Source organism: Lampetra planeri, chromosome 31 (genome assembly GCF_965212315.1).
Source record: "Lampetra planeri chromosome 31, kcLamPlan1.2.h2, whole genome shotgun sequence".
Taxonomy (NCBI): Eukaryota; Metazoa; Chordata; class Hyperoartia; order Petromyzontiformes; family Petromyzontidae; genus Lampetra; species Lampetra planeri.
In genome coordinates this window covers 3,821,678-3,836,230 of record NC_136137.1, presented here as the reverse complement: position 1 = coordinate 3,836,230, position 14,553 = coordinate 3,821,678, and the positions used below count along the sequence as shown (strand labels likewise).

General features: G+C 42.8%; 1 protein-coding gene across 2 annotated transcripts in view; it reads right to left on the bottom strand.

Annotated features, from left to right (window-relative positions):
* Nucleotides 1-13,935, bottom strand: part of LOC144729103 (double-stranded RNA-specific editase 1-like) — a 100,431-nt gene extending 86,496 nt beyond the window's left edge. For both annotated transcript variants that reach the window (XM_078609032.1, XM_078609033.1), the window contains exon 1: nucleotides 13,852-13,935. In XM_078609032.1, coding sequence (XP_078465158.1) covers nucleotides 13,852-13,903 — 52 coding nt within the window. In that variant the 5' untranslated portion in view covers nucleotides 13,904-13,935. The remainder of the gene's footprint in view (nucleotides 1-13,851) is intronic.
* Nucleotides 13,936-14,553: the final 618 nt, after the last annotated feature.

Sequence of the window (14,553 nt, the reverse complement as noted above, 5' to 3'; positions counted from 1 at the left end):
AGACGAGGGTGAGTGCTTCCCTGTCTCTACGCCTCTGTCTTCTTTCTCAGTGTCTTTGTGTATCTGCCTTCCTCTTTTGTAGTTTTGTATGTTTGTCTTCATGGCGTTTTTGTGCCTCTCTGGGTCTCCGTATTTGCCTTTGGTTCGACGTGTCTCTGTGAGGGTATTCATGTCTGTGTTGTTTCGTGGTATAAGGAGTAAATTACCGCGCAACTTCTCTTATTGCCAGAGAACCCGCGAGTATTTGGAAGCCGTTTCGCTATGCAGCATGGGTAAAATTGCAGAGAACTGCAGATAATAGGAATAAATGGGACTGCGGAAAACAGGAGTTTGTGGACCCTACAGCTGCCGCGGATAATAGAAGTGATGGGTAAGAGTATCGTGGATAAGAGGAGTTCTACTGTAGGTGGAAGCCCGATGCTACACGGAAGGAAGAGCGTTCCAGACGGCTGCAGAAGGGCATCTGAAAAGCGCGTTATGCAGTGACTGATTGTGTTCGATGGCCAGCCAATTTCGGGCGGCCGTCAAGGGGCGCAGAGGTCTCGTGGGATAAAACACGGTTGGCTTTGGCATCCTCGACGGGGGGTTTAAAATGAAAGAATTGTATTATTTTAGTTTGTAGAGTTTCTCTTGATTGAGCCATTAATGTCTCTCTCTGGTGGCTAAGCACGGGCGAAGCTTCACATATGGTGGAGGCGTCTGGATGTTATATAATTAAAACTTTCAGGCTGTCAAAAGTGTTCCTATCACAAGCAGGAAATGCATGTCAACTTTTTTTAATGAGCACCTGCTGTATAGCACAGTGAAAAATCCATTTTTACAAGCAGAGAAGTAACGTGAAAAAACGTCTGCAAATGCTTCAATACAATTATATGGCCATGCGCATATATATGTAAAGTACACAACATGAAAAAAAACTGGTGCCAATGTAATGAAATATCAGCAATGCAAATTCCGAAACAAAGCTGCATTTAGTGCTAAACAGGTCCAGTCATGCAGACATTTTGCACAAGACTGTTTTCATACCTGGCACTCGGAAGAGAGCGGTTATTTTTTGTGCTCATAATTGTATACAAATTAAAGACCGGCCTTTCATTTAATACCAATGCACATCTTCATCCCTTTATTACATTTAGAGGGTGATTGTTTGGAGCATCACATTTCATCAGTCTTATGTATGACATTTGGTTCACTTCCCATGAACTGTATGGTGCAAACATGCCCTCTGAATCAGAGAGCTTACCAATGATGCAGATTGTAAGTCTTAATTCAAGCACAAAAGATTGGAGTCGTTAGTGCAAATAGTCACCATATTTGCACTTAACAACTGCTATACAGTGCCAAAATATATTTAGCGTACCATCGAAATTAACGGATATTTTCTGACTCTCAATTGGGTAATGCCATCAACTTTTACTCACAACCAAATTTAATCAATGTCTCGTCTTATTGTAAGGGTCTTATTAACAATGGAAAAACAGCGATGTTAACAAAAGCCCTGGTGATGTGAAGATATCTATTTTTAACACTCAACTGTGTTTCCTTTGTGTTTGCATAGACACGTGCCCGAAATGGATACCGTAGAGAAAAGGTGTAAATTGCCACGCACACACACACACTCTTCCACTTTAAATCAGACATTCATACATATAGGAGACTGGTAAAGAGAACAGGTGTTAAATCTGACACTTGTGGCAGTTCTAGATTTGAAGTTTTCGTGACTGCAAGGATCCATACTCTTGGGTTCTTTCGGTAAAGTCACGGAGGTGAAAAAAATAAGAATAACCAAAGAGTACTTGTGGCAGCGTAAAATATATATTTACAGCATTGAAATGTTATGTTTTGTACAAAACAAGTAACCAATTTGTATACATTCTTGCATCCCCCCCAGGCTGATGCTGTGCCCAGGCCGCTGCAGAGTTTCTTCAGATAAAATTTAACTCGGATGCTTTACACATTCAATTTTGTACTGATTCATAGGGGGGGGGGGGGGGGTCCCGTTTGAATCTTTTCATGTTTTTTCGAAAATGAAATCTCAATTTGAACAATTGTTGGTGGCCTGGCTGAAAGCACCAACTAACTAGACATTGAGAACATGGTTCGTTTCAGATGTCCACCTGGATTGAACACAAACTCTCAGCGGCACTGGAACTTTGCGAGCACATTGATTGTCGGCACTCTTTCCCAAGATTAAAGTAATAAGTGGAGGGCCACTTTTTACACAACATGCTGCTTAATGCCCTTTGTATTTCTGAACTATGCAGAAAATGCTAAGCCTAATGTTTTAGAGAAAGTAACTCAGCTCTGTATTTTCTTCAACTGTGCGTGCAATAGACCTCTTGCATTGCCGCAAAATGACTAATCTTATCAAGTTACGTACGCAACAAACTCGGTGCCTCTCAAATGTCTTTCGAATGAGTATCGCTGACGAGGCGATTCTGCTATGAATTTGACTCCATGGTCCCTTTCAGACAGACTCACGATGAATGGTGCAGCGTGGACAAATTGCACAACTGCAGGCGCTTTATTGGTGTATTGAACCAAACTAAAATTGAGTGCTTATCGTGCAGATCCTACAAGGACCCTTTGCTAAGTCAAATACCCAATAAGCCTTTTTTTCACACCTCTTAATGAAATCTTCAGCCCCTTTATAGTGCTCAAAAATCACCCCTCACCCCCCTTGTTAACCGACTGGACATAGGGCTTCTACATGAGATGTGTCACTCTCATCGCAAAAACTGGCACACAAGTGCATGGGGATCGACAACCAATGGGCTCCCGCTGAGTTTTTTTGTGTGTGTGTACAGCGCACACACTACAGTGAACCCGTAAGTGGTGGTAAAATAGCACAGCATGTATGCTGGCCCGCGTATCTCTTTTGCTTGGGCACCACACTGCAAATTTCCTTCAAACATTTTTTGCTCATCCAAATTTTGGATCCAAAATAGGCCTGATCTCAATTAGTCTGCAACAGCGGGGGTCGAATGTATTATACATGCTATGGCAACACAGCCATCCTGTGTATGAATGGTTGTAAAAAGTGGGTTTTACAACACCATACTCTAATGAATTATGGATATGTTGCAGGCATAAACACCAGACATCAGGTACTCTGCTGAATATGCATTTTCATTCAATAGGATAGAATAATAAACTTAAAACACTTTTAAGAAAATGCTTCATGCAATCGCATAATGAACCAATCCCCCATATAGCCTTTAACAGACAGCTGAGACAAGTGCTATTAGCGAGCATCACCTATGAAGGCTGGCACGGCACACGAGCGGGTGGATGGCCAGCACCACACATGGCCGCCTTTGTCTTCCCAGTGGCGAAGTTTAGACACCACACCAAACATTCATTTAAGGCTGAGTCAACCTAGGGGAATTTTCCTCACTTGATGCAGTAATTTTAGCTGTGACGGTCCCACCTGATGACGGAGACTTGTGTTGCCTCCGAAACGTCGTGATTTATTATTTTATTTTATTTCCATTATTACTTTTATTAACTTTTAATTTTATTTTTGACCTACGTGACTTCACCGAAAAAACCTAAGAGTACGGTTCAGATAATCGCTATTACTGGTGTTGGCTGTAAGCGGGAATCGAACTTGAGTCGCCGGGTTCGTAGCGCAGTGTGCTAACCGCTACACCACCAATCCTCCAACACACACAGTCCCACATGCCCCATACAAGTGACAGGCCTTCTAATAAAAATCAGATCTCTCCTTTCAATTCCTCTCTACTTGGTCGTGCTGGTGGATCGACACACCATGAGTGTATGGGGGTAGGGGGGGGGCTATACACCCACAAGACAGCCTACAACAAGCGATGTGCAAATGCGCCTGATTGCCGCACATCCCCACTTCACCATTGGGTGAGAAAAAGCCGTTTGAAAGAAACTTGTCAGAACAGTTCCAAGCATTTAACCAGGAATACGGGTACAGCAGTTTTGCCCAACAGTTCACATCCTGCGATATGCAGCCAGAGAGCTGAGTTCGATTCCTGGCCACAGATAAGATCAGTGGCACGTGATATCCAAACGAATCCTGGTGCCCCCCCCGACCACCACTCCCTTTAACAACTTGCACTCACTCGTGTGGGGAAGTAAGACACAAATAAAACCCATAACCGACACTGCATGGGGAGGCTTTCCTACAGCAGTACATTAACAAACGGCTATACTATCCGTCTAACCAGGCATAAAACCCACAATGTTGACTTTAGTCACGCAATTATTCAGAAATGAAAATACACACAATACATGCACTGAATTGTGCGTGTAAGAATTATTTGTTTACATGTCATGCTAATTATATGTTGAGTTCATGCATGTTTTAGATTGCGGCTAATGCAGCAAACAAGACATTACAAACGAAGACTGTACAAACTAGAGACTTACAATGGAAAGAGTAAAACTAGACAAAATAAATACAGAATATTGGAAGTTAAATCGTAACCCCAAATCGTTACAATGCCACCGAATCACGCCAAAGGAAGTGAATCGTTATAAAAGCCTTCCCAGCATTGTCAAGTGGCATACTAATTTCTGCAATGTTCAGCAACCCAGCTATTGCTAATCAAAAAGTAAAAAATCCGACTGCATTCCAATATGCAATTTTTATCTGTGCAATCACTGGGGCAATTAAAAGTCGCCCAATGTGCACAAGTGTTTATTACTTTTTGGTTCTTTCGGTAAAGTCACGTAGATGAAAAAGAAAAATAATAATACAAATAATAAAATTAAAATAACTAAATTAAATCACTACAGTAATCTTCCTGTGGATGTTCCACCTGATGACGGAAGCTTGTGTTGCTTCCGAAACGTCGTGATTTAATTTAGTTATTTTCATTTTATTATTCTTTTTTTTCCATCTATGTGACTTTACCGAAAGAATCAAAGAGTATGGATCATTGCAGTCACGAAAACTTCAACTGTAGGTGTTTATTATATGAATATAACAGCTTCACTACAGGGGCCAGACGAATAAACATTGACAGTATTACCATTGATGTAGTTTTATTTAGCTATTTAAAAATAACTTACTTATGCTACTAGGTAAGGCCCACTGAGCTATACAGCCCTTTAAAAAATGATACCTCAACCAAGTGGCTTATCATGTGGAAATGTATCGCAGCCAAATACTAAAAACTCCAAATACACTAAACAACCTGGGCCCACCAGCTTACATTTCTCTTGATAAACAGATCCACAAGCTTCTAAGTCTCAAAGCGAATTATTGGCAAAATCTATAGTTAAACACCAATTATAAATGCTTAAACATTTTATATGATTTCTTAATCTGGAATTAAAGATTAAATATTATTAAAAGTAACGTGCAATTAATACATTGCTATGCTGACTAGAGTGGCTGATCAAATATTTATCCCTTTTCGAAAGATGAACCGTATTTGTATTAATGAGTGCGACTCTTCGGAAAACATTTAGTTGGACTTGAGAAACATGCAATGTCTTGGGTACATTCTGTATAAATGATCACACATTTACTTCATCCAGCTGTCAAATTGCTTGTCAGTGGAGTGGAGAATGTCTTCAGGTGAGGCAGTCTATTAGGTTTTCTGTTCCACTGTTTTACGATCCTTTTTCACCGCAAGACAAAAGTGTTGGATGTGTCGGAATCACCTTCCGATGAGAATCAAACACTTCAAATTGGCTATATTTTATTTCAATATTGCTATTCAAGCACACGCGGTAACAGAAATGAAATCATTTATGGATTACAGCACAGCCTTCTAAAATGCTACTTTGTTTCGCCAATGTTAATTTAAGTATTTCAATAACTCCTTCGCAAGGTCTTTTTAAAGTTGCCAAACGTTCAATAACATTAAATGACTCCAAAGCGTGAATACAATGCTTGTCACTCGCATGCATTCCTCTATAGAACGATAAAGAGCCGGATGTCTTGTAACCACAGCAACAACAATCATCATCTTTAAATCAATTATTATAATAAAGGATCATCAATGAAACCAATCAAAGCCTACATCTCGTTTCGCAAAAGAACAAAGGAAGGACGGTCAACATTCATTCAACATCACCCTGAGCCACATTCTTAACAACCTAATGACCAACCCTGGCAACACTTTTTGTGGTGTCCATAAGGGGGGGTTGTAACGTGCAATGCAACATGTTAAATGCCAACAATTTGTTTTCTAAAAATGGAAAAAATGCTTGCCCAATGCTTACCCTAAAAACAGACACATTGTCCACCCAGAAACCCATGATTTGGGATATCGATTCTATCCACCAATAAATGATCTCATTTTTTTTATAATTGTCATTGAATGTAACGACATCTAGTGACTGCAGAAGTCATGCCAACTCATTACATTCGACGTATTCGAATCTTAAACATGAATGAATTCAATGCATGTATCGAGAGCCTACATAATATAGATATATTAACTGATGAATCGATGTGCTATTAACATCATCTCATACCACGAAGATTCCATTGGGAACTCTTGCACTGCAGTGCATCACTCCATGTTAGAGAATGGACTGCAAGAGGCAATATCATCATAGAACAGCGACTGAATATTTTCCAAGTGTTTTGTTATGCACACTAGGGCATGTACTTTTCAACATGTACTGATAGAGTATTCCCTCGCTATTTACAAACTTCCTATCCGCAAATCGCATCTGGAACTCTACACGACTGCATCGAGAAAGTGATGAGATAAAGTGATGAGAGGTAACGTGATGAGAAATAAAGTGATGAGAAAAAGGTGTTATTATATTTGTTATGTATTTAACAAATCATTTACATATTTATTTAAGGTGATTCATTAAAAAAAGGCAATATTATTATCATCCGCAGAATTTGCTATTCTTGAACATCTCCGGAACGTATCCCGAGTGAGTAACAAAGGAATATTGTGCAGAGAAATATTCTTTGCATAGCAAAAAAAACATTGTTAATTGTCAGAAATGTAATTTATCCATATTATTTTTTTTTTCGGTAAAGTCACGTAGGTAAAAAATATAAAATATATTAAAATGAAAACAAATAAATTAAATCACGATGTTTCGGAAGCAACACAAGCAACCGTCATCAGGTGTGTGTTGCTTCCGAAACGTCGTGATTTAATTTATTTGTTTTCATTTATATTTATTTTATATTTTTTACCTACGTGACTTTACCGAAAAAACCAAAGACTATGGATCCTTACAGTCACGAAAACTCCAAATTTAGAATAAATTCAAATTCAGACAACTTTAATATGATTACATTTTTTGTGCAGTTATTGGTGATCGGACGGAGATTGTCAACTCACAACACTTGAGAACCTGGTTTATTCTATGGCAGTTGACACCCAGATAACAGTTAAATCATTCTGCGTCGGTCATAACAATGTATATATCCATTAATTAATTCCAATTCTTCAAGATCATGATACATGCACCGAATCCCGTGTGTAAGAATCAATGTTTTTGTTAATTCATATATGTTGTACGTAATGGGGTACACGTGACCCCTGGGCCACTAGAGGTCGCTATTATTATCACATTCAATTAAATGTTAAAAAAGGAATCGATTCTTCAATTTAACCATGGCCCTGGATTGCAATAACTCATTGAATCTCAAGAGGGAATAATCGTTACACCCCCCAATTTACATTCTCCTAAGATCTCCCTTACGAAAGAAGTAATTGATTCCGATGGGTCTTCAGCCAGGTTAATAAAGGGCATCTAAAGAAGGCTGAGCCTATGACCAACCCACCTGGAATGTGCCCAATCTCTTCATATCTCATAAGCTAAGCAGGGTTGAGTGTGGATAGTCGTTGGATGGGTAACCACAATGCACAAAACGTGTGTTAGAGGGTGCATCAGAGCAATGCTTCAGAGGGCAGTGCAACAACAGATTTCATTGCACTGTGCTATGCTCCAAATGCTCATCACCTTCACCAATTTGCACTGACCAGCACGTTAAAGTATGGTCAAATAAACCCCACAGCCCACACGGCATCAACAGGCATCATCCAGCAGTGGATTTGCAAAAAGGCTGCACATGTACAAGAAGGCTCAGCGTACAAACGTAACTATAAACAACATACAGCATCAATCGCACTATAAACAGCATACTGTACCTGTAAGTAGAAATATGGTAATGCTTCGTTAACACAGTTTAAAGGAATGACTCGGCTCATATGAGTGGTTCATTATGAAACGCATACAAAACAGCCTAGAGGCACATCAATCAACACGTCGCAACTCTTCCACGAAAATGCAACGCAAAACATGTAACACTTCTACAGCACACTATTATTTATGCCTCATGAGCAATTCGCTAATCAACCAAAACACCTGAAATTCAGGGGGCCATATGGAATGTTATCGTCATGACATTTTTAGCTTCACCCCTTGCACTAAATATAAAGCAGTGTCTAAACACAGGCACGCAGGTTTTTACACGATTTTTTGTCACGGGCACGCAAGGCATTTGGTAGAGGAGCATTGCACGCATACAAATGCTTCCTAATTGCAGTGTCTTTAGTAAACACCACATTGCAATGCCGTTGCCTCTCATCAACCAACCCAACCGATTTTTGGAGGATGTAACTGCATCAACAACAGTCCCCGTGTTGGTTCAACGCTTCCGTCAAATATTATACTCAAAGGTAAAAGTGCAGCCCTGCAATATCTTGGTTATGTCGTGGCTGGTGGAAGAGCCCCCCAATAGAAGGAATTCTAGAGAGCCTCTCAAAGAGAGCATATTCGCCGAGTTGTTTCCACGCTGGTCACAAGTGTTGGAAGAGGTTGGAGTACTCACACTTTACCCCACCACACACAACCTGTCATGCGACTAACTGCAAGTGTACTAATTTATAGCTGCTGGGCAGACAGAGGCAGCTCTTGGCTGGCCATCGAACTAAGACAGTGGACATTGCATCAAGCGCTCTCAGGTAGCGCTTCTGCGGTCACCTGGAACGCTCTTCCTTCCGATATTAAGAAACAACTGAAGCTTTGCACTTTTATATCTAGATTTAAAACTCGTTTTTTTATATCTGCTTTTTGTGTTTAAGTTTGTTGTCCTTTCCCCCCCACTTCCGAGTAGCACGGTTGGCTACGTACGGTGCAAAAGAAGTTCAACATACATACTGCCCATCGACTAACACTACCCATAGACCCGTGGTTGTGAGATGTCAACTCCCTCGCCTGCTATGCAGGAGGTCCAGGGTTCGATCCCGACCCTGACGCTGCTGTTGTATATTTGGGAGTTTGCGTGTCTCTCCGTCTCCCCGTGGTCGATGTGGGAATTTTCTCTGGGCCCTGAGAGTTTTTCCCCCCTCCGCATTTAGAATCAACATCACGCGTTCAGAGGGGGGATTTAAGAAATTTGCCCAGTGTTTCAAATGTCGCGCTAGGAGATCAAGCCAGCACCCTCTGGTTTGCAAGTTCAGTGTGTGATTAGACCATGGAGGTATCCCCAAATATGATAAGAAAAATAGCAATACAAAAGCATACACAATGAAGTGTATCAACTGTCACGTAACAGCAGCATGAAATGGAAAAGGCTAAGATTATTAATTGCACTACGGGCAGTCAGTCCAAAAAGCTGATATTGGAAGAGTTTGCACAATTAAATAAACTTGGTGCACAATCATCCTGATACGATCAAAAAAAATTAGAAGTTGTTAAGTGTGTAAAATAATAGATCACGACGTTTCGATCGCAACACAAGCAATGGTCATCAGGTGGGACAACCACAGCAAGAAAAAACTGATGACGATTGCTTGTGTTGCGATCGAAACGTCGTGATCTATTATTGCTCAACCTACGTGACTTAACCGAAATAACCAAAGAGTATGGAGTCCTGCAGTCACGAGCTTCAAATCAAGATTGTTAAGTGCAATTTAGAGAATATGAGTAATAAACATTAAATTATAGTTGGGTTTTTTTGTTTTACCGATTTCTTAAACCAATTATGTGCAAAGAAAGTAAAACATATGCACTCATTAAATATGTGAATAATTTAAAAGCCTTTGTTGGAGTTGTTGACAAGCTTGATAACAGAGTGAAAAAATATCCTGACATGGCAAATGTGCAAGGCACATCATTACATGTGAGCAGAAGTGTAAGGTCATGACCTTGGGCTGAAACAAATGCATAAGCTACGGGCAAGTGAGACTGCGAAAAGGTGCTCAGCAATTCATCACAATGTAAGCTCTCCTTTTGATTCCTTAATCAAATGTATTATTTAGTTTACATGTTAAACGCTCATAGCAACATGCAATTCACTTTATTGGTTAATACTGATTACCTGCTAAATTAAAATACAAAAAAATGTCCATGCAGCCTTATTAGAATTTTAATTTCAAAGTTGGTGCAAATGCAATGCACGTTCGTGCCAAGTCTCAGTGTTCTTGTGCAAATTGGTGCGCGATTCCCCTCCACCTCCCCACCTCAAAATAAGATAATATGCAAATTCCCAAGTCCCAAAAATGCACACGCTGTGATAATTGACCAAAGGAAAGCAGCAACCGTCTTCATCATGCAAAGTGACATTCAAATTGTGGCACAAAAGCAGCGACACTTAAAATGAAAGAAAAAACCCAACTCTTACATAAATAATTTAGGGAGCATAGATGTGCCACTGAAACACAGTGCTGGTCTCGTTGTTCTCTCGGCCACCAGAGTGTTTAATGACCCAAGTCCATCTGCTTGTGCAAACACAAGTGAATTGACGAGCATCGCCTCCTGCAGAGACCGCCCGAATAACTGAGTGTGGGGGGGGGTCGCACGTAAACCCCTCAGCAGGGCCCGACCATCAACAGCTACAAATTGTTCATCTGTCACGGACGCGTTCACTGCATCGTTTTGAATAATTGAATGGCGATGATAGCCCTGAGATGAAATTCCCGATACGGGAGTGGGGGAACGTCGTGAGATGTTGGGGCCCACCCAGGAGATTCGATGAATAACTGCAGTCTGATGAATCTTCACACATGCCCCGTTTGTTTTATGTTCACTATAATCACACACGTACATACTTTTGGAGAAATTTCCCATATGCAAACAGGTTTTTGTTTAACTTTGCTTAATTATTATGTTATTGCTGGAGAGCACTATCGAAAGAAATTTCACAAAACCTTACTCTGCAGTGAAATAGAACCGCTTCGAATGTAAAACACTGCAACACCGCAGCACTTAATGAAGGGCGCTTATGTGATTTACAGTGCCACTTGATTTATTACTAAAAACTGTCACGGCAGGCTAGAGGGGGGGGTACAATCCCACCAACCTTCCCTTGTCCAATGCTTAACAGAGTGCAGGAGTGAATTACATGCCGATGGAGAAGCGGCCCTCAGGTGTCATTGTGATGCCCGCTCCACCGAATCGTAGGGTCTGCACTGCCAACGGGCATACATCTCTCAGGAGGAACAACCAACCCCATGGTCAGTTCCCGAGTGACTGGGATTCGTTGTGCCAGCAATCCACCTGCGCCCTGGGCAGATTATACACCGCGAGTGTATTGCCAATGATGACCGTGATTGCTGCGATCATAACTTGCACGATAGCGTGGCCCCGACATTGTCAAAGTGAGGGCAGAAATGGTGAGTTGGAGCACCACACCCCCATGGCTTCCACACATGATCACCGACACTTGAACGTCAATCAACCATGATCAATCTACCGCCGGATGAAGGCCTGTTCCAAAGCCATCGTCTTCTCTCATGATCCAGTCAAGTTATAAGAATAATAACCTCCCACCGCCCTGCACCTACACATCAGTTGATTTCATCGCTCCATATGCCCTGTGAACGTCCTTTCAGCAAATTCGAATTAGTCAACAAACCCACGTTGCATGCACTGCTTTACCAGACCAAAATTGGTCCCTAGTCAGAATGCACGGCTAAATAATCAATCAGGCACGGTCCCCTCATCAGCTTTTGGGCTTTTACCATGGTTGGTGTACAGCTCAGCAGGGCTCCCATTCATTAGAGTTTGAGTTTAAATCCCACGCAAGTCAACTCACACGCATTACGATGATCATCATAGCTTCAGAAGCTTCAACACGAGCACCTACCTCCTAGTGCGGCTACACATATTGATGCTGCTGGAGCAGTGTTATTCTCTATTAGACTTGTCTCTGCCATAGAAGCGTGTCGTTTCAGTGTCGCCTTTCCACCGAAATGCCAATTAAAGCGGAGGCATGACTGTAAAGATTATTTTGGCTTTGAGAAATAAAAAGAAAGACTCCCAATCAAGTGCACAGAGATGATGCAAAATGCGTCTTCAATAAATATTCAAAGTGCATATACTTTGATCGAGGATGGTGCCAAGGGGCTGTACGTTGTCAAAACCTACATCTTGTCGCACCAAACTCAAGAAGACACCTTCTCTTTAAGCCATTAAATTTAGGTCAACGTGAGGCATGCAAGAAACTCTCTTATGCACGCATACACTGGCGCGCCTGAATAAATAGCGTCGGTACAAAACAGAAAAAACAAAAACAACAACAGTACAAAACAAAAATAACCAAATTAATTCCATCTAAACAATCGAATTGTGCATCGGCGGATCATGTGACGAACTAGAGTTCGGTGTAATTTAAAACACCTAACACGGCACAGGGCTCAAAAAGCACGACATCTCTAATTGCGTATTAAATTATACAACAAACGTACCGTACGTGCGTGAGGCGGCGGCCGTGTGTTGATTTAAAAAATTTAGTAGCGACAACAATAATTTTGTGTTAATTTAATTTCACGAAAACGAAAGCTTGCGTCGAGTGCGCAAGCTTCAATTAAGCTTTAAGGAAGTGAAAACAATTTGCGCTGTCTTATACCGCATAAACGTGCTCCGTCGCTGTTATTGCCGACAGAATAATTGATTGTTGTTGTTGTTGTTATCATCGAGCCCGTAGGAAGCCGGCTTAAATAGCTCTACGTCGGACAATTAAAAACATGAGTTGCAAAAAATAAGAGTAACACAGACTTACGGGGGAAGCCCCAGCAAAATGTGCGCAGCAGTGTGACAGCGTGAGACGACCGGGGAGACGACGGAGCTGAACGAAACGCGCGCAACCACACACACACGCAACCAGGTCGCACGCAACCACACACACGCAACCAGGTCGCACGCAACACACGCACGCAACCAGGTCGCACGCAACACACGCACGCAACCAGGTCGCACGCAACACACGCAAACTAGGTTGCACGCAACACACACAACCAGGTCGCACGCAACACACACACGCAACCAGGTCGCACGCAACACACACACACAACCAGGTCGCACGCAACCCACACAAACTAGGTTGCACGCAACCTACACAAACTAGGTTGCACGCAACACACACAACCAGGTCGCACGCAACCCACACAAACTAGGTTGCACGCAACACACGCAACCAGGTCGCACGCAACACACAACCAGATCGCACGCAACCCACACAAACTAGATCGCACGCAACCCACACAAACTAGATCTCACACACACACAACCAGATCGCACGCAACACACACACGCAACCAGATCGCACGCAACCCACACAAACCAGATCACACGCAACACACACACACACAACCAGACAGACGCAGCGCGGCGTGGCGCACTAAGCCCGCCACCACCACCACCGCCACCAACTACTGCTACTACGTGTGCGCACCGGAGGCTGCTGAGGGGACCCATCGGCAATTAAATACACTGACACCAAACACCGCCACGCGCCGAAGTTAACAACACTTATAATCACGAGTGCCCGGCCCTGCTTGTTGTTGTTGACAACAACGATAGCAATCGCGCCGAGGTATTTTTTTAAGAAGCGAGAGAGAGGAAAAGGGAAGTGGGAGGGGAGCAGCATGGGGATAAGAAACCGACCTGCAGTGGTGGTGGCCGCTTCGTCCAACAGCGTGAAGCTCGCGTCCGCCATGTTGCCTCTGCACACCGAGGCGCGTGCTTCACGCGAGGGGGTGGGGCTATAACCCAAGGGGCGGAGCTACAATCTAGGGGGCGGAGCTATGATCCAGGGGGCGGGGCTATAATCCAGGGGGGCGTGGCTATAATCCAGGGAGGCGGGGCCATAACCCTGTCGGGGGCGGAGATTTTAATTGAGGGGGGAGGGGCTTCTTAAAGGGGGCCTATCAAAGGCGGGGCTTAGCTAGAGAGAGGCGGAGTCTGCGCGATTACGTCATCGTCCCGCCCGGGAATCGGGAAGGAGGGAGGGGGAACCCTGGAGTGTTGCAAGAGAAGCGCGCGCTTTCGATTGGACAATGACGGCGTTGCCGTGGGTGATGAGGGGGCGGAGATTTGGTGGTGACGTCAGCGAAGGACGAGATGCTGATTGGATTTTGGTTGGCGGGGTGGGGGAGATGAAGGTGGGGGTTGGGGGGGAGAGTGTGAGCGGTAGGCGGGGATAGAGGCGTGATGATGGGCGTGGCTTCCAGTTTGATTGACGGGATGAGTGGGGATGGGGCATGCGCCGTAATGTTTTGATTGAACAATAATCATTAAACCAGGGAAGAGCATGAGAACGCTATTATGTGTAGGCTTTTACACTTCATTATAGTAAGGACCTTTCAT